The following is a 20,723-nucleotide window of genomic DNA, read 5'->3' on the forward strand; positions in this document are numbered from 1 at the left end:
AAGAAAGATGCTATCAACCTCCAGAGAAACAGATGACAAGTGGAAATAAGCATAATGTAGTCTTACATATGTGTGTTTGAGTCTTTATGTGTATGTTTATGGATAGCTATGTTTGTGTTTGTATATAGGTATGTATGTGTGTATCTATCTATCCATCCATCCATCCATCCATCCATCCATCCATCCATCCATCCATCTATATCTATCTATCTATCTGTCTGTCTGTCTATCTATCTGTCTATTTATGCTTAATTGTAGCCTTCTTGGGGGGAAGGTGGAGGAAAGGGGGAAAATAAGTAAAAAGTACACAGCAGAGGACTAAAGAAATCATACAAGGAGGCAAAAAATACATGGACACCTTTGAAAATAATGTGTAGTATTTATTGTGTAGGTTTTCTGGAAATGGAAATTTATTGCTTTATATTGACTCTTCTCACATTCTACTGTGTACATAGCAATGCTTTTTTCTTTTCTAACTTTTTTGTTTAAGATTAAAATTAATTAAAATATAATAATAATAACAATAAAGCATATACCTGATAATGCCCAGAGTGAATGAGCTCTCTCTCTCTGGGAGCAAAATACCTCAACTGAATCCAGAGAGCATCATTGATCTCACTCAAGGAGAAATTCCCCTATGACTTCAGGGAGATCTAAAATGGAAAATCAGGTGGAAATCAGAGACACATTGAGGCACTGGTTCCTTTATATATTTTTCAAAGTGTTTTCTGTCCCCCAAGAGTTATTCTAAGGAGAGTCAGGAACCATATGTTTGTCTTCTCTGAAAGCAGAAAGAGGAATGTTTCTCCAATTCCATCCCTCATATAAGCACAGTGTCAAGTCATTCTTTCCCTCAATGAGGACAGTTTTATGCAATTCCTATAGGATTCATATAGTAATTTTCATCTTTTCTAGAGATGGAAAATAACATAGACCTTGTCCAAAACACACTCATAATACTAGAAGCAGTACAAACCAAATAGACACAAATATAATACAAGTTAGAGTGCAATAGAAGCTAAGGAGAGGTCCAGAAAAAGTTCTTTAGGAAACTTTGAATTAAAAGAAATCGTAGACTTTCATAGGGTAAAGGTATTTTGCAGGATTTTTTTTTTTAAAAAGTAATAATTTCCCTTTTCACTTTAATTGTAGAGCTCTGGTCTATACCAACATATTCTTGAAACACCCTTTTTATTTAAAATATCATAAATTCATATTCATACCAGACTGAAAACAGGGCAGAAAACATATTATCTCAGTGTAATCTATGATCAGCTGATCATTTTATCAGAGGCACTGTAAATTTTATTATTTAAAAAGCCACTTTGTTAGGGACTTTTTTCTCCTTCCTTCTTTCCGCTTTTTTTTTTTCAACTTTATTAAAGAACAGCTATCTAAGTGTTCCATTTTGGCAATTGTCAAGTTAGCAAAATCTGCCTGTTGGAGCTCTGGAAATCCCCTTTGGAGCCAAACTCCCAGAATCCTCTAGTGTCCTGCAGTCTGTGGAGAATGAATACTTTGTGCTTCTCAGTTTTCTTTAGATGGAGAGGAAAGTCTCTCACATTTTTTTTTCCTTTTTTTCCTTCCACCATTTATTATACATGGCAAAAGTTTTTAAAGGTCTAAAATGGAAACTTGATTTAACAAGCAGGGAGAATATATTCCCCATTGATTTTGAGAACTCAATCTTGTTGTTACTATTTCTCAAATCCTTTGATTTCCTTGTCCCATTAATCTGTCGTGTCCCAGGAAATTCCTACCACCAGCCTCCAGGGTTCTCATTTCCATGCTGTTGGAGTAAATAAAGAAATTTTGCTGACTGGGTCCTCTCTAAGTTGATACAAGCCATCTCTAGTATGTAACATTGCATTGCATGGCAATCCTTTTAATCATCTCATAATACTCCCTGCATTGACTTTTCTCAAATCTATTGGCTCCTCTAACTCCCAACTCGAATTTCTTCTTCCTCAGTGCCGGTTAATGATGTATCTATTAATTACTAAGGATATTAAGTGTATTTTCTCCAGAAAAAAATGTAATCTCTCCAGCTTTGCCCTTGATTCTATGTGTATCTTTGCTTCATTAATTAAATCTCCCGCCCCACCCCCCACTTCCCTGCCACCATGTCTTTTCTCTTTTTGTCAAATCTTTATTAGTTAAATGGGGAGGAGAGCCCAGTTTAGTACCTGGCAACAACTTTCCTGAAGGCAGCTAGGACATTGCTGAGAGTCTCTCTCTTTTGGACTGGGATGTGAGTTCTCACTTAAAAAAAAAATAACAACTCACTTATCCTTGGAGACCTTTAGAAATTCCATGAACTGCCCCTCATAAGGGGCAAACCTACTTACTTCTCACAAAGTTGACAAAAACCATTTTGAAGCCAGGACACTAATAACATAATGAGATTCCAAATCTACCTTTCTGGACTTTCTTTATTTTACCCCTCTTCTTACACCCTGTCGTGCTGTCTTCCCCACTACCTAGAATGAGTTTCCTGTATTTTTATCAGTTAGAATGGCTCTTTTCCTTCAGAGCCCAATTTAGTTGTCACTTTCTCCAGCAAGACTTCCATGATCCATCCAGCTTGCTCCTTGCCAAGAGAAATTGAACTTGCCCTACTTAATTTTACCATACATGGCAATGTTTCTGGAAATTTCTTTTGAAGTTCCCATAGTTCTTTGTATAATAGTTAATGTGTTTGCCTCTATTGGACTGTTCTTGAGATGAGGTTGTGTCCTGTTTTTTTGCTTCTGCTGTATGCTGCCTATAACAGAAACTTAATGCTAGTATCTTCCCTTTGTTATTATCTCCCATTTGTCCTGTAAATATCTCACGTGTGCCTAGTTATTTGCATATTGTCTCCCTCACTAGACTGTTAGCTCCTTGAAAACAGGGACTGGTTTTTTTGTTTGTTTCTGTCTTTCTTTGTATCTCTACTGTCTAGTACAAGACTTGGTAAATAGGCATTTACAAATGCTTATTGACTTGCCTTGTTGCTTTTTTCAGTATTTGTTTAATTGAATCCATTGGGTTTAGATTACTTCTAATCCTTGGCATTCTGGTGAGCATTGTCTGTTCCATCACTCATTGCTGTTACAATATCCCAGAATGCCTTTTGGAAAGAGGGAAACAAGCATTTAATATACACCAGGCACTGTGCTAAGCACTTTACAAATATTATTTCATTTGATCCCTCACAATAAGTCTGCAAGGTAGGTGCTATTATTATTCCCATTTCCCAGTTGTAAAAACTGAGGCAGACAGAGATTAAGTGACATGCCCAAGGTCACACATCTAGTAAGTATCTAAGACCTTCCGACTCCATGTGTAGCTAGGTAGCATAGTAGATAAAGTGCAGGACCTGCAGTAAGGAAGACTCATCTTCCTCAACTTCCTGAGTTCAAATCCAGCCTTGGACCCTTACTAGATATGTGACCCTGGGTAAGTTATTTAACCCTGTTTGCCTCAGTTTCCTCATCTGTAAAAATGAGCTAGAAAAGGAAATAAAGGAATGGTAAGCCATTCCAGTATCTTCAGCAAGAAAACCCCAAATGGGGTCATGAAGAGTCAGACAATGACTGAAGAACTTCCTGACTCCAGTGCCAGTACTCTATCCCTACTATCTATCTGTCTTTTGTAAAAGATGAATCTACATGCATCTCCCCTATTGGACTACAAAGGAAGGATATAAACATACTGCAAAGAGATACACATACCCCAAGAATCATAGTTGTTAGGTGATAAGGTCTTTTAATTTTGACCACCAAATGACAATCTAAGCTTAACAAAGAGAAGGAACTAATCAGTCATTGAATAAAGTCAATCATATGACAGCATTTATTGAATGAGAGCTGTTGGAGACAACTGGGAGTCATAAACCCCCTCTATAGTCTCTTCATGGCGTTAGATGTTTCCTGTACATTTCCCTAAATAAATATTTGTACAAGTATGTCTAGAAATCTCATGCTTTTTTTTTTTTAAAAGCAATTGGGGTTAAGTAACTTGCTCAAGGTTACACGGCCAGTTATTTCTGGGTGGGTGCTGAGTGTCTGAGCCTGGAATCGATCCCCAGGTCATCCCGACTCTGGAGCCGGTGCTCTTACTCGCTGAGCTGCCTGGCTGCCCCTCAATCTCATGCTTTTTAATATTGTTCTTTTTTATTGATTATATTCTTTCCAATGGTAACCATAAATCTTTTTTTTTTGGCTTGGGTTTGAAAATTGAAGAAGAAAATAGAAGTAACATTATCAGGCAAATGCTTTTGAAACAAAATTGACCCACAAGTGGTAGAAGCCAGGAAGTTCAGTAATTATTTGGTCTGGATATACTTTTATTTTCCCAAGAAGCACAGAATCTCCTGAGTATTACCCTCATTATGTAGCAACATCATACTGTTCTACCAGATTAAGGAATGCCCTCTGAAAATCAGGAAGATATCGAGAATATTCTAGTCAGAATTTTTACCCTGGAAGATAAAATATTGTAAGCTCTCTCTCAGCATCAAAAAGCAGTTCTACAACCAATATACTTTTCTGCAAGTGACTGATACCCTAGCCCTTCATATTTAAAGATGCCACTGTAGTTATTTTCTCTTCCAGACTTCCTTTCATCAGCAAAATTTACACTTGAGTTGTTTGAAGGAATAGGGCTTGAATTATACCATCCATATTATCTATCCTGGGAAGAGAATGCAACTCAACTTTCTGCTTTTCCCCATGGCCATTCCCTCCTACATATTTAAAGATTAAAAAAAATTTAGTTCCCTGGTAGTTGGAAAGAATTCATGTAACTTCTACTTTCCTCTAAAGGTACTGGAATGGTTTAGGCTATAAAAAGCCCACAAGTTCTACATCGGTCAAGATGCAGTATTCAAAAGTTTATAGTAAGTCAAATAATTGGGGCTGCTAATACTTATTTAAAATAATTTTATGTCTTTCTTACATTACAATCATTTCTGTATCTCTACCACAAATTGAACTTCCTCATATACAAAAACAAAACAGTTAAGCAAAGAACAACCAATACAGTGACTATATATGGAATATTCTCCCCGTGAAGTCTTTTCTCTCTCTGCTTTAGAGATAGCTTTCATTAATCACTATACAGGACCACATTTAGTTATTAAAATTAGCAGAGTTTGACTATCTTTGACTGCTTTTATAATTTACCTTATTCTGTTATTATCTTCTTGTTCTACTTACTTTGTGCTGGGTCAGTTCATGTAAATCTTTTTTTTTTTTTTATATTTTTAAGCAATCAGGGTTAAGTAACTTGCTCAAGGTTACACAGCCAGTTATTTCTGGGTGTGGTGCTGAGTGTCTGAGCCCGGGATTCGATCTCCAGGTCATCCCAACACTGGAGCCAGCGCTCTTACTCACTGAGCCACCTGGCCGCCCCTAAGCAATTGGGGTTAAGTAACTTGCTCAAGGTTACACGGCCAGGTGTTTCTGGGTGGGTGCTAAGTGTCTGAGCCTGGGATTCAATCTCCAGGTCTTCTCAACACTGGAGCCGGTGCTCTTACTTGCTGTGCTACCTGGCCACCCCCATGTAAATCTTCTTATCCTTCTCTGCCTTCATCATTGATTAGTGCACAGTAATATTCCATGGCTTTCACTCCCCGTAGTTTGTTCGTACATTCCTGAATTGATGGCAGCCATTATGTCCCCAATTCTTTGTTACCATATAAAGTTCTGCTATGAATATTTTCCTATACGTCAGGCCTTTCTTTGTGCTTTGGATCTTCTTGGGTTATATGATCTTTTTGTGTATGTGTGTGGTAGGTTCCAATAACAAAGTTACTTATCTGGCATATTCCAGATTGTTTTCTGGGTCGGTAGGACCAATTAAAAACCCTCCCAACTGTGTACTTGTGTGCCTATTTTTCCATAGTCTCTCCAACATTGACTTTTTTTTACATCTTTTCCAGTTTGCTAAAGGTGAGATGAAGCCTCAAATTTACTTTAATTTATTTTTCTCTCATTATTAATGATTGTAACAATTTCCTGGGATCATTGCTGCCTTAAAATTCTTCTTCTGAAGATGGATTGTTCAGAGATGTTAATACTTTTTAGTATCCTCCTAAAAGGCAGTTTTGTATTTATGAAAACTTGACATATAAATAACCCAAACATACAAACACTGTTTTTAATGGGAAAAGTGTTCCAAATTCGAAATAGCTGAATACAATCAAACTTTTGTAATGCAATCTGTTTAGCATCTTCTTCATGGAATCTCCCACCACCAAAAACAAAACAAAAAAAATTCAAACTCACAGTCTGTGTTTTTTGTTTTAGTCGATGTGACCTTAGACCAAAAGGTATAGTCTGTGGTTTTGCAACTCCTAAAACAGTAGTTCACAAACCCCCACCATTGAATTGACCTTTAAAAGTCAATGAGTAGACACACAGCTCAAAGCAAAGGCAGTTTCTAAGGTAGCTTACTTAGAACAATAGTTTCAAACACCCATCTTCCGACACCTGGGGTGCATTCTCCCCCAGAAACACAAAGCATCTGTGTAAGCACAGATTCAGAATCTGTGGTACAGAGGCACACACTTAGGAAGCACTTGTGGCTAGGGCCATTTATACTTCTGATGCACACTTTCTTTCTTTTCTCAGGAAGTCCTTCTTCTGTTCCTTCTCAATCCAGCATCTTTGTTAGGAAGGTCAGCTAGATGAATTCCATGAGTGCTACTTTCCATCACTCCATTGCCAAGGCTAGTTCTCTCTTGAACCCATAGGCAGCTTTGAAATTATTTTCTGTTTTGAATTCTACTTTCCTCTGTGTTTGTGACTCCACGGAGAATGTGAGTCTCCACTTCCTGTTGGAAATATCTTAACTGCCTCATAATCTCTTGAACTGACAAGCTCTGGAATAGTTCTACTGTATTTTAAAAGCCACCTGGGGCATGACCAATCTTTTGCTTATAATTCAATCAAGAAGCCTTTTCAGATTTTGTAAAATGATGCACATGCCCATTCAGTTCATAAATCTTCCTTTCACAGTATTCTTTTTTCTCCACAGTAACTTTCACAACCTTTGTCTAAATTCACACAGCCAATTCTGCCCCCATCAGTCCAGTCCCTCATCACCTCCTTCCTAGACTATAGGAATGGCCTCTTAATTGTTCTCCTTACCTCAAATCTCTCATCTCTCCAAAGAATTCTCCTTATAGCTGTTGCAGTTTAAACCCAGAGATGCCAAAAAGCTGTTGAGGTGGAGGGCTCTGCCCACCTAAAATCTGTTGAGGTTTCATGATGCGCTATGATGGAACCATCTCAAAGAATTAAGAGTCAGACCAAGTATGGGCATTTATTGAGATTGAAGCCTCTCATGAAGCAGGCTAAGATGGATTTTTATAGGATAAAGAAGCACATAGAATAGAGGAATATCATTAATATTAAAAAGGCAGGAGGAGTTTGTTAAGGGATTAGATAATGAAGGACCCATCTATGGTCCGGTGGTTAAACATTCTGGTCATTCTGCCCTCTAACTGGCTAACTATTGTGTTCCTGTCTGGTCTAGATGGATGATGTGATTGTGATTGAATACAAGATCACACCTGTTTCTGTGGGAATGGGTCTGGGCACAGTGACCAGGTAGAGGCAGTAGCTGGGTTCCCATCACATGGACACATTTACTGTTTCCATGGGAACTAAGAGTTCAGGGACACACCTGTTGTTCCAGTGAGCAGTGAGGCATATATGGAGAAGTTAGGGCATGGGGAGGGAGGAAGGGGGGGAATCAGTAGGCACAGTGGACTGCTGTTCAGTGGGGCTGGGCCCATAATGAAATTAGAATATGGGACTGGAGGGGCGGCCAGGTAGCACAGTGAGTAAGAGCACTGGCTCCAGTGTTGGGATGACCTGGAGATCAAATCCCGGGCTCAGACACTTAGCATCCACCCAGAAACACCTGGCCGTGTAACCTTGAGCAAGTTACTTAACCCCAATTGCTTTAAAAAAAAAAAGAATACTGGGACTGGGGGCAGCTTTATTAGGGTTCCATCATGCCTGCTAAAGTGATTTTCCTAAAGTGCATCTCTGTCCACATTGTTCCCCCCACTCCAATGATTCCCTAAGGCCACTAGGAACATCCTCTATTTAGTTGCTTCTGTTTTTTTCTGGGCCGCAAATACCTTTCTAATTTTATTATGCATCACTTCCTGCACTCTAGTGGGCACTTAATAAACGGTTATTGATTGACTGAAAAACATAGCATTCCTGGATTTCTGGATGGGTTTGACCAAATCTCTCATGACTTCCTTATCTTTTGTGGATAAGATGTGGAGTCTAATTTGGAACTGATTAATCGGTCAGTCCTTTAGATCAACACTCTTCCTACTACACAAATGTACCTCTCATTGATCCTTACTTAGATGGCCTTTTGATTTCCTTGGTTCAGGGGCTTTTTCCAGGTGTAGAATGTAACTACTCTCATGACCAGGAGGTCATGCAGTAGGGATTGAAGATATAAATCAGGCATCTGCCTATTTTTAGTTTCTGGGGACAGGCAAAGGGCGACAGAAGGGAAGCAGGACTGGAGAACTGCTTTGCATAATCCAGAGGCTAGGTTTTCTTGAAGCTTGAGCCTTTCAGTACGTGTTTGCAGTTACGACTCTTAAAAAAATCTACAGGAATGCCACTGCCAAGAGAGAGTAGAGCAAAAGATGGGGGAAAATTTAAAAACAACCACCGGGCCAGGAGGGAAAAGGCTTCATTCAGTAAGGAAAGGAATAGTGGACCTCTCTGTGTTGCTCTGTGCACTTTGGCACGCTCCCCTTTGCTTTGGGCCAATTTTTCTGTTTGGAGCGAGAGCCCAGGGATTATTCAATCAACTTCCAGGCAGAGCTGAAAAGAACTAATTGAGCATCAGAAGCCGCGGGTGTATGTCTGGGTTTGTGCGCGTGTTTGCACAATACTCTTTCCTGTTATGACTGCCGGCCAGTTTGGGTCTGACCAGTTGGGGGTCTTGGAGTGAGTAGGGAGGGTGGGTGGGATCGCGAGTAAGTCTATTTGTTCTCCGTCCCCCTTACTAGCACCTCGCTTTGTCTCTGCAGCTGAGAGAGTTCGAGAGCATCGCGGAAAGCAGCTGCCAGCAAAGATGAGTTCTGCCTTCTCCGCCTCCCAGTTCACCTCCAGCCGGGTACTAGCTCTGGCTGCCCTGGCGCTAGTCCTGCTGCTGTGCCTGGGGCCAAGTGAGTGACACCTTTGCGCTGTGTGGCGCTGTCCCGGCTTGGGAATCGGAAGGACTCAGGAGGGCTGGAGGGAGTGCCTGGTAGCATTGCACTTGACCTTGCAACTCGGAGAGCTGTCTGTGCTAGGGACGAGACAGGATGGAATGGGATGGGATGGGATGGGATGGGATGGGATGGGATGGGATGGGGTAGGATGTGGGGAGACCTGCCTCAAGAGACCTGACTCTTATTGGCTGGGTGACCTTGGGTGAGTCACTTAACTTCTCTGTGCTCTACTATCTAAAACGGCAACTTGCAAAGCAGGAGTTCTCAATATAGATGAAATTGCAGGTCCACACTCCATTTCCCAGAATGCCCCAGTGGGATAACATGCTGCCTGCTTCACAGGGTCATTGTGAGGAAAGTTCTCTGTAAAGCTTAAGAAAGTGAGTGAAAGGGGCAGCTAGGTGGTGCAGTGAATAGAGCACTGGTCCTGAAGTAAGGAGGACCTGAGTTCAAATCCAGCCTCAGACACTTAACACTTACTATCTGTGTGACCTTGGGCAGGTCATTTAACTCCAACTTCCCTGCCTCCCCCCTCCAAAAAAAAAAAAAGAAGAAAAAAAGAAAGTGAGTGAAAGTGTATGGCAATTCTGAGTCTTCTAGTGGGCAGAAGGGGGTTCCTTGAAGGAAGATAAGGGAATGATTAGGAGTCCATTTTAGGTTTTCAGGTGTATATGCTTTTGAGCAGATGGAGATGCTGAGAATCACTCCATGTTGGGCACTTCCCATTCTTCCCCTTCTCTTACACAATCTGCACCTAGAGAATTTTGTCATTAAGGGACTGGGTGACAGAGGAGGTAAAATGATATCACCTTTGGGGTTCCCCATTTCTTTTGTCATAAAAAAAATCACTTCTGTAGTACAGGTTAGTAGCAGTCCAAATCTGAGGTTTACAAGGGCTTTTTGGGAGTCATTTTGCTTTTCATTCAGCCCAGTCAAAGAAAGAAGCTATGAAAATATGTCTGGTAATTAACAAGGCAGTGGATAGTACAAGCTTGGTCTGAACTTATAGTCTGTGTTCCAAATGGAGATCAGGAACACAGTCCTCTGGGAAGAAGAGTGAGAATCCTTTCAAGTTCTATTTGAATCCAGTGGGCAAAGCTAGGGTCGATAGGTGGAGCAGAAAAGTGATTTCAGCTCCTTGTCAGGAAAAACTTCCTATCAATCAGTAAGTAGAAAGTACAACCTTGGTAGGCAGTGAGTTCTCCATCTCTAAAAGTTTTCTACTAGGGGCTGGATAACATCTCATGGATGTTGTTCCTGTTTGAGAAGCATTAGATTACTTTGGAGGTTCCTTCCTACTTTCAGATTTTATACATAGGACCATAGCTCTGGAGCTGGAAGTAACTTCAGAAGTTTTCTAGTTCAATGTTTTCATTTTTCAGTGAGAGAAACTAAGGTCCAGGGAGATGATCTGACTTACCCATAGTCAGGTATTAATTGTCAGAGACAAAATTTGAACCCAAGATCTCTCATTCCAGAGTTCATACTCACTTCACTATATAACATTTTTGTGAAAGTTCATGAGATGGGTTGGAGATACTTGAGGACACACAAGGTTATTAATATTTGAATTTCCATCATATGGTTGACCTCCATGACTTTTAAAAAGAGGTTAGTTAGATTGAACATTATCAATGAGATAATTATTTTCAATTATTAATTTTAGAAATTATTTTCAATAATTGTTATTTGTTAAGTTAGTGCAAAAAATTCAGTATCTGGTAATGAAATGTTCCCATATATGTTTACAAATTCAAAGGGTCTACCCTATATTTCCAAGAAATGTTTGGGAGCATTTATAATTACACACACACACACACACACACATTTGAACTGCTTGGGAGATTCAATGCCAATGAAGATGACTGTGCTTTAATATCCTACTTCAATAATGTTGTTCAGCTGTCTGACTCTTCATGTCCCATCTTTCTCAGTTGTTGAGTTCTTTTTCAGTCCTGTCCATTCTTCTTGATGCCATGTGGGGTTTTCTTGGCAAAGATACCAGAGTGATTTGCCTTTTCCTTCTTCATCTCATTTTACAGATGAAGAAACTGAGGCAATCAGGGTTAAGTGACTTGTCCAGGGTCACAAGAGTCTAAGGTTAGATTTGAACTCAAGAAGATGAGTCTTCTCGACTCCTGGCCCAGTATTCCTAGTTGCCACCTCCCTTGATGACATTAACAAACAATGTCAAGATGGGAAATCTGTTATATAAAGGAAGAATAGTTAATATTATTTATTCTTCATTTCCTTATGACAAATGTAGTTCAATTCAAATTACTGTGATGATATTTTATAGCTCACTTTGCACTGATTGAAGTCAGGGTAAAGATAATAACTGTTCACTTGAGAACTTGGGATTTAAACTGATCATAGAATTTAGAACTAGGAGATCTTTATAGATCACTGAATCCAGAAGACCTTAACCTTGGATATGAAAAATGTGTGTGTGTGTGTGTGTGTGTGTGTAAAGCAAAGTAAATAAGGTTACAAAAATAAACAGTATTAAAATAGTCATTAAACTGTATAATTTGTATATGTGCAGATTTCTATATATTTAGATATAAATGTATGTACACTATCTATGTATATATACATGTATAGTATATATATATATCTTTATGCATATAAATAACATAAAGTCAATATGATCGTAAAGGGAGTTATTTATATTGAAATGGTTATTTAAAATACCTAATTTTCTATATACAAGTTTGTACATACTTATATATAATTTCTCCATGTATCTATGGATAACCAAAAGGATTATAAAGGAAACGTTATGTTGAAACATATAAAATATGCATTATATGCATGTACATTTTTACATACGTGTATATGAACACAGTACTATATACTTGTATATATATACTATATACTGTGTATATATTACTAAGGAACAGAGCTAAAATGTGACCCAAAGCAACCCCCTGTTCAGTGCTTTTTCCAGTACTTATGTTTTCTTTGGCAGGCAATTCTATTTTAATTTTTAAAAAACCCAACCCAATCATCAGCCCCTAAAACCAGTCCAAATTTGAAAATCAAAACTATGTCCTTTTTCTTAATCTTCAAATGCTTTATTCAAGAAGTAAACAGTACCTGGGACCATCTAATATTGTAAATGTGGTACCCCAGGAGTTGTGAACCTCATCTGTTAAATGACAAACTGATGGATTAATGTGGGTGATGGAGAATCAGACTGTGGGGACTTGGTCAAACATTTCAAAGTAAACTATAGTACCAGTTCTCTGAATTTTTTTTGGATATCATTCTCTACCAGGCCAAGCCTAGTATTTCCCAACAAAATGTTCCCAGGACCTAGAAACACCTTCAGAACTGAGCTTATTCTGGCCATCACGACTGCAATCAATGTTTTGTTGGAGTTGTCCTAACTTGTCTCAGGAAAAGCAAACCTGGATAAAAGTTTTAGTGACCTCAGAAGAATGGTTTTCCCCGATTTTATCTCCCCTGTCATTTTATTTCAACACTATTGGACTATAGGGTAAACATACAAAATATAGTACATCGGTGATATAGTGATCAGAATGATGGGATTGGAGTCAGAAAAACCTCCCTCAGATACTTATTATCAGCATGACCCTTGGCAAGTTACTTGTCCTCTCTCAGACTCAGTTTCTTCAGCAGTAGAATGAGGGGGTTGAACTTAGCTGTCTCTAAGGTCTCTTCCAATTTTAAATCTCTGAGCCTAAGAAAAGATCAGATAGAATGATATATTACAAGAAATTGTAAAAACAAGCTTTGTTTTGAAGAAAAATTCTAGAAAACTTGAGAGAAAAAAAAAAGCAGTTTATCATTTTAATGAAAGTGGGGAAAAGTATCACCTGGAGAAAAATTCATGAAAATATCTTGATCCGTAATAAGATGCAAATATATTCTGCCTTAAATGGCTCTTGTCATTGGTACACTCCTGTTTGGAAACATTTGCTCCTTGCTGCTTGTGTGTATAGAAGGGATCGGGGAAATAATTCTCTTCACAGAATCTCAGTTGAAACAGATCTTAAAAGTCTTTAAATTTCGCCTTTTCCTATATGGGAACTTCCTCTACAAAATCCATGACAAGTAGTCATTCAATCTCCATTTAAAGGCTTTCGGTAAAGCCACTGCCTCCCGGAGCAGTCCATTCTACTTTTTGGAATTGTTGGGAGGTTTTTCCTGACATTTGGCATAAAATTGCTTCTTTTCGGGTTCTATCTATTACTCCGATTCTTTCCTCTGGGACAAGTCCACACTTTCTGTATGACGCCCTTTCAAATACTTGAGAGCAGCTGTTTTGTCTTCCCTAATCTTTGTCTAAGTTGAACATCTCCAGTTTCTTTAAAGTGGTCCTTTTATAGCAGGGTGTCCAGTTTCCTGACCATCCTGGTCTCCCTTTTCTGGACTTACTCTAGTTTAGGGGTGGGAAACCTGTGACCTCAAGGCCAAATGCGGTCTTTTACATCCTCTAGTGAAGCCTCTAGTTCCTCAAGTGTGACCCTTTGACTGAATCCAAACTTCACAGAACAAATCCCCTTAATAAAAGGATTTGTTGTGTAAAACTTGGACTCAATCAAAAAGCCACACCCAGGGACCTAGAGGGTCACAGGTTCCCCACCTCTCCTCTGGTAGTTAATCGGTGTCCTTCCCAAAAGTTAGTGTCCAGAATCAATGACAATATCCCATCTGTGGACAGACTAGGATGGAGTACAGTAGGATTGCCAATTTCTTTATATTGTATATCATGTCTCTCTAAAAGCATTCTAAGATAGAATTTACCTTTATTTTCCTGTCTGTCATGTCAGATTGTTGACTCATAATGAGCTTGTGTCATTCAGTCATTTCAGTTGTGTCTGACCATTCATGACTCCATTTGGAGTTTTCTTGGCAAAGATACTGGTTTGCCATTTCTTTCTCCAGCTTATTTTACAGATGAGGAAACTGAGGCAATCAGGGTTAAGTGACTTGCCCAGGGTCATGCAGCTAGTAAGTGTGTGAGACTAGTTTAAAACTCAGGAAGATGAGTCTTCCTGACTCCAGGTCCAGCACTCTATTCACTTTGACACCTAGCTGCCCCCCCAACCCCTTTTCCAAGCTTTGATCTTTGCTTTTGAGTGATTAAAGGAACCATGCAACCCTGTAGCTAACCTTTATTTTTCCTCCTTTTAGATGGCACAAGAGGAAACAAACTCAAGCTCATGCTTAAAAAACGAGAAGGTAAATAGCCTGAAATTTTCAAGTTTTGTGTTCTTAGCAGGATTTAAGCATATCAAAACAAAGTTGTGAATGCTTTCTCACCCAGAGACATGCTTTTGAAAAATCAAAAGTGTTTCTGCTTAGTCAATTTGAAGGTGTGTATATAGCTTAATAATCCTGCTGATAAATTGATAAAGGTTGTTCCTCTAGAAATTTGTCAGTGTGAACTGCGAAAAAAGGAACCCTAATGTTTCAGTGTTAATTGAATTTTTATTCTTTTTAAAAGCATTGGGACATTTTAGAGTGCATCTCTCTGAATTCAAGTATATTTCTTTCTAGTTTATTTTCCTTTGAAGTACAATAAAATTTCAATCTCATGGAATACTTAGGGAATGCAGCTGTTCTGGTTAATTGAATTTTCTACAAGCTGAAGATTAAATAGAAAACCCTTTTTGTCTTCAACCATGGTTATTGAAAATATTCCTTAAATCACATTGTTTTTCACTGGTAGCAACCTGAGAGAGCATCTAGTCTTATATATTTTAAAAATAATTAAGAAAGAAACTATACCACTAAACAGCAACATAAACTATACTTGCTTAGTGACATTTACATTTACATTAATTTCTATTCATAAAGTTTCATTACATTTTTTTCAGTCCTTCTTGCCAGGCTTCCATTGATACATTCACTTTCATTCACTTTTCCTCATCTGTTCATAGGTAGTGAGTATTCCATTCTTTTGCCTGGTTCTCCTTTTTTTTTCTTTGCATTATTTAAAAAAAAAATTTCTCCCACGTGGTGTTTGTATCCCTCATAATCATCTGCTGACTTGATTTAATTATTCTGCTAGGCCGCAATATATTTAACCGCTTCCCTATGGTTGGAAATATACCCTAAAAATGTTATAAAAAAACAAGGGCTCAAAGATTCTCATAACAGTAATACAACAATTTAAAAAAACACTGGAAGCCATTTTGATGTCTTTTTTTTTTTAAAAAGACGTTTATGCTTTAGCAAATGCAATATGGTGAAAGAGCATTTCATTTTTTATATTCATTGCCTCAGTACCTGGCACACTGCTTGGAACATAGTAGAAACTAAATGAATGCTTCTTGATTAATTGATAGTGAGATCTTTCTTCTCTCATTCAGAACCCAGCAGTGCCTCTAGATCCAGAGACCTGGTTCTGCTATTGTGACCTTGGGAGGGTCACCCCTATTCCTGGGCCTGAGTTTCCTTATCTATAAATTGAATGAGTCCTGAAATTGTTTCTTTCGGGCTGAAAATTCTATATTTCTAGGCTTCTAGACATCAGTGATCTTTGTCCTACATTACAAATATGTCTGTAATGGAGGATGAGCACTTCCCAGGGAAGCAGGGTGGATAATGTCATTCCGGGTGATCTAAATGTTTGCCATACCCCTATTATACATGAAAAGATTTTAAATTTAATTTTAACTCCCTGCACTGTTTTCTGGAATATTCTCCTTCTTCATCTCCAAATTTTGCCATCCTTAATTCCCTTTAAAACTGGTATGTATTATAGGAAGCCTGTCTCAATTTTCCCCTAGTTATTCACGCTTTCCCCCAGAACAGTGTTTGTCACATACTTAAATTCTTATTGAATGGAACTGGATTGTGTTTTTCCTCTCTTAGAGGAAAAGACACTTCTGATTTGCATCCTGAGCAGAAAGACATGGCCTACAAACTACTTGGTTAGGCACTATGCCTGTAAATTGAAAGGTTCCTTTAATGGGCTTTTTGTGCCCACGGGCTGACTGTAGCTCATTTATGGTGGCAGAAGGCTTGTGGTCAAGCTTTGTTGCATAGGCCCCTGGGATAATCAGTGGAATAGCAGTTTTATCCAGGGATTGAAAAGTTTCTGGACCCTGGAAGCTCTTCAATGACATATATCCCCCTCAGCCTCTCCCATTTGTCCTCCAAAGAAATAAGACTTAATAGACCAACAAGAAGAAGCATGTGGAGGTGATAGATCCATTTGTCATGAATATCGAGGCTGTATTTTCAGTATGGTGTGGTAGGAATGGAGTTGTGATGGGGATATAATGCATTTTTATATTGATTCATGCCAGAAGGGAGAAAAATCATGTCATGTACTTTGGGGGATGGGGGGAATTGATCATTTCAGCATCTGATCCAACTAAGACAGAAGTTTCAGTAGGTGAAAGCAAAGCAAAGGAATTTTTAAGCAACCTGAAACGCCAGAAACGTCAACTGTGGGACCGAAGTCAGCCAGATGTACAGCAGTGGTACCAACAATTTCTCTACATGGGTTTTGATGAAACTGTAGGTATACTTTTTTTTTAACCCTGGGATGTTCTACCTTCATATAGAGGATGGGGGAAGGGGAAGATGAGGATCTTGAGGATCCAGAACATAAATGATTGGTTTTCTTTAATTTGTATGTGTTACTTAAAAAAAAAGCTTTATTGATATTTTTAAAAAGTTTTATATCAGACATCTTCTGATATTTCTCTCTCCCTATCTTTAGAATCTTGCCTTATCACAGAGAAAGATAGTTGAAAAGAACTAGACAAAATAAGGACTGTGTCTGACATAACAGATGCCCTATTCTGCACCTGTAATCCCCCACCTCTCTTCCCAAATAAGGGAAGTGTGTGTTTGTGTATGTTTGTGTATTTTCCATTTATCCTCTGGAACTAATATTGGCTATTGCCTTTAACCTAAGTTCTACAAATTACTTGTCTCCCAACAATATAAGACTGTCAACTGGAGCTTTTAGCCTGCCCTATATTAACTAAATTTGGTAATAGAGTAATATTTTTGTACTGGTCTGCCTAGATCAAGAGACACTGGTATCTAGAATGTCTGGAAGGAAGGTTTGCTGAGGTATGCATTTAACTCCATTGCCCAGTCTTTGCCTGGATCTCCTGAGAGTATCTAGTGAAAAACCTTCCAATCTTACCTCAAAAATGTTAAAAAACAACAAAGTTGGGGCTATGGGATGTGAGAATGTGGAGGAGGGAGAGAAAATGACATTTAAAAGAAAACAGGCATTCATTCATAGATGCTTACAGGGTGGTTTCCAGAAAGGCTGTAGTAAAAGCAGGAATTTTAGCCCATCTATACCTAGTCCAAAGCTGTAGCTGAAAAATTCCCTGAGTTAACATATATATTTGCCTGATGCATAGAAAATAAATACATGGTATCCTCTATTTAAAAACTTTCTTTAGAATAATTGTAGCAGGGGAAAGTTAGAGATATGTTAAAATATTGGCTCCTCCTGGATCCTGGAATATTTTAGCAGAGAATGAATTGGCAAAAATAAACTCAGCATCATTAGAGTTGTGCATATTATATATCGGACGGAAAACACTGTTGGTTTGTCCAGGAAGTCTCCATAGGAAAAACTCTAACTCATGGCAGTAGAAGGTGGAGAGAGAGTGAGGAAAGTCATGGGATTGAATGACCTTTGCCTCCAATGAGCATTTCATGGGTGGCCTCTCTGAGTGGGGCCACTGGAAATAATCAGCAGGAAAACTCAGAATCCGACTCCCATTTTGGAGTGGGTGGTACAGCACAAGTACTCAGTGGGAATGATGAAAAAAAAAAATGTGTTTTAAAACTAAATTCCAACCTAAGCCTAGGAATGAGAAAAAGAAGGGTTGGGTTTAAATTTAAATGAGGATAGAAAAGGCAATTGTGACAATAAAAAGAGAATACTAGGGGGCGGCTAGGTGGCGCAGTGAATAGAGTATGGGTCCTGGAGTCAGGAGGACCTGAGTTCAAATTTGGCCTCAAACACTTAACACAAAAACTAGCCGTGTGACCTTGGGCAAGTCACTTAACCCCAATTGCCTCTCCAAAAAGCAAAAAAGAAAAGAGAATACAAGAACATCTTGAAGAGTGAGAGGTAGACTAACCTCATTGCCCCACTTTCCTCATGAGTACCTGGAATCCAAGCTGGAATATATTAAAGCTTACTGAGGGCAGTGAAGTGGTATAGGAACAGGTAGGTGATACCGTGATAGGGTGCTAGGTCTGGAGTCAGAAAGACCTGAGTTCAAATCTTGCCTCACACACTTACTGGCTGTGTGACCCTGGGCAAGTCAGTTAACCCTATTTGACTCAGTTTCCTCATCCGTAAAATGATCTGGAGAAGGAAAAAACCACTTCAGTATCTTTGCCAAGAAATCCCAAATGGGGTCACAAAGAGTTGAACATGACTGAAAAATAACTCAACAGCAACCAAGAAAGATGGGACAGAGGAGAGAGCTATGTTTCTAGCACATGCCTAACTCCTTCCAGATACCCCCAAAAAGTCCACAAAGAAAGAAACATCCAAAGAGTTCACATTTACATAGGTTTTGAAAAGCACAGAATAGTACAGTAGAGGAAATATCGGGTTTAGAATCAGAGAACTGGGGTTCATGTTCCAGCTCTGCCACTGTTAATTGGGGTCAGTCATAACCTCTTTGAGCCTTAATCTCTTCATCTGTAAAATGAAGGAGTTGGACTATATGAGTCCTTTGCAGCTCAATATGCATGATTCTATAATCAAGCTCCTAGAGAAATATATCTGGTGTCCATTATATAAATTCTATAATCTCTTTCAAGACCTACTTCCTACAGTGACCTAAAATGCTATAAAGATACCCTATAATATACTTTATATATACCCTATATACCTCAACCCATAATGATATCTTCCTGCTTTGATTTCCTGTAACACATGCCACCTATTTGTTGTTGCTATTCAATTGTTTCAGTTATGCCCAAATTATCTGTGGGGATTTTTGGACAAAGATACCGAAGTGATTTGCCATTTCCTTCTCCAGCTCATTTTACAGATGAGAAACTGAGGCAAACAGGGTTAAGTGACTTGCCCAGGGTCACATAGCTAGCACGTATCTGAGACCAGATTTGAAGTCAGGAAGATGAGTCTTCCTGACTCTGGATCTGGCACTTTAATCCATTGTACCACTTAGCTACCTCAACCAATCCCACAATTCTGTCACTTACTTGTATCCTCTTATTAATTTTTACTTTACGGGGCGGCCAGGTGGCTCAGTGAATTGAGCACCAGTCCTGGAGTCAGGAGGACCTGAATTCAAATCTGACCTGAGACACTTAACACTTACTAGCCGTGTGACCTTGGGCAAGTCATGTAACACCAATTGCCCTGCCTTCTCCCCTCCAGAAAGCAAAAAAATAAAAAAAAATTTACTTCAATTCAGGAAAGATTCTTCAAACTCCTATTGTATGTAAGATACTATGATAGGTGCTGGTAAAATGAAAATATAAGAAAAATGGTCCCTGACCTTGAGAAATTTACATTTGAGTGAGAAGTTTAAGACAAGGGGACATATAGTTATATGACAAGGCAGAATGATGAATGTCATAGAGAGGTACAGAGTGTCACAAGATTTTTAGGAACAAGAATTCATATTGCTATAAGAGACCTAGGAGAATTTCATGTAATATGTGGCATTTGACATGAGTCTTGATGGATGAATTGGATTTCAATAGGTAGAGATAAAAGTTGTTACACTCTTAAGCAAAGGAAAGAATGTAAGTAAAAGCATGGAGATAAGAGAGTTATCAGGACTTATCTGAAAAAAAACAATGAAGAGTAACAGTTTGATGGGAACACAGTTAGAAAGATAAAGCTAGAAAAGGAGATTTGCACCATGAGTAAGAGGACTTAAGAATAAGTATGATGGGTGAAGGGAACTGTTAAAAAGTTTTGAACCTAGAATTAACACGATTGGAGTACCACCATAATTCAAGAGAAAGATTTAAAATGGGATTCACAAGACTTGGATTTTTCCTTGTATTTTTATTCCCAGCACTTCACAGTGCCTGGTACACAGTAAGTGTTTAATAAATTCATGTTGATTTGACTTGATTCTATCTCCTGAATTTCCTATTTCTAAGTTCAAAACAGAGTTTGTCCATGGCAAGTGACGACTCTTGACAAGGTGATGGCAAAGAATACTGAATTTGCCGGCCTTGCCCTAGCTAGTAGAACATTTGGTGGTCATGGAAAAGTCTGACAAAGGGCTTGAAGTTTCAGAGTTAGAAAAACCTGGGTTCAAACCCAGTCTCTGTCACAAATTGGTTGTGAGCTGCTTGAAGCCCCAGGAACAGGCACTCACCTACATTGGTAGAGGGAATTTACTATTGTATTGATGAACTCCCTACTCCCGTATATTAACAGCAACATTAAAAATAAGTCAAATCTAACACTGGACTTAAATGGTCCTCCACAGACAATTGAAAAAAATGCTTAAAATAAATTCCCTTT

The 20,723-nt window shown here is 38.7% G+C and overlaps 1 protein-coding gene across 3 annotated transcripts in view; it reads left to right on the top strand.

The window, feature by feature from the left end:
- ECRG4 (ECRG4 augurin precursor) overlaps positions 1–20,723 on the top strand; it is a 52,342-nt gene that overhangs the window by 30,368 nt on the left and 1,251 nt on the right. For 2 of the 3 annotated variants that reach the window (XM_069093985.1, XM_069093986.1), the window contains 3 exons: positions 9,059–9,196; positions 14,405–14,452; positions 16,584–16,741. In XM_069093985.1, the coding sequence (XP_068950086.1) occupies positions 9,059–9,196; positions 14,405–14,452; positions 16,584–16,741 (344 nt within the window). Of the gene's footprint in view, positions 1–9,037; positions 9,197–14,404; positions 14,453–16,583; positions 16,742–20,723 lie in introns of all 3 variants that reach the window. The other variant, XM_069093987.1, reaches the window with a different exon arrangement.

This window comes from Petaurus breviceps, unplaced genomic scaffold, assembly GCF_028583685.1.
Source record: "Petaurus breviceps papuanus isolate PSGF00001 unplaced genomic scaffold, PetGlider_PUasm1.0 214, whole genome shotgun sequence".
In the NCBI taxonomy this organism is placed as follows: Eukaryota; Metazoa; Chordata; class Mammalia; order Diprotodontia; family Petauridae; genus Petaurus; species Petaurus breviceps.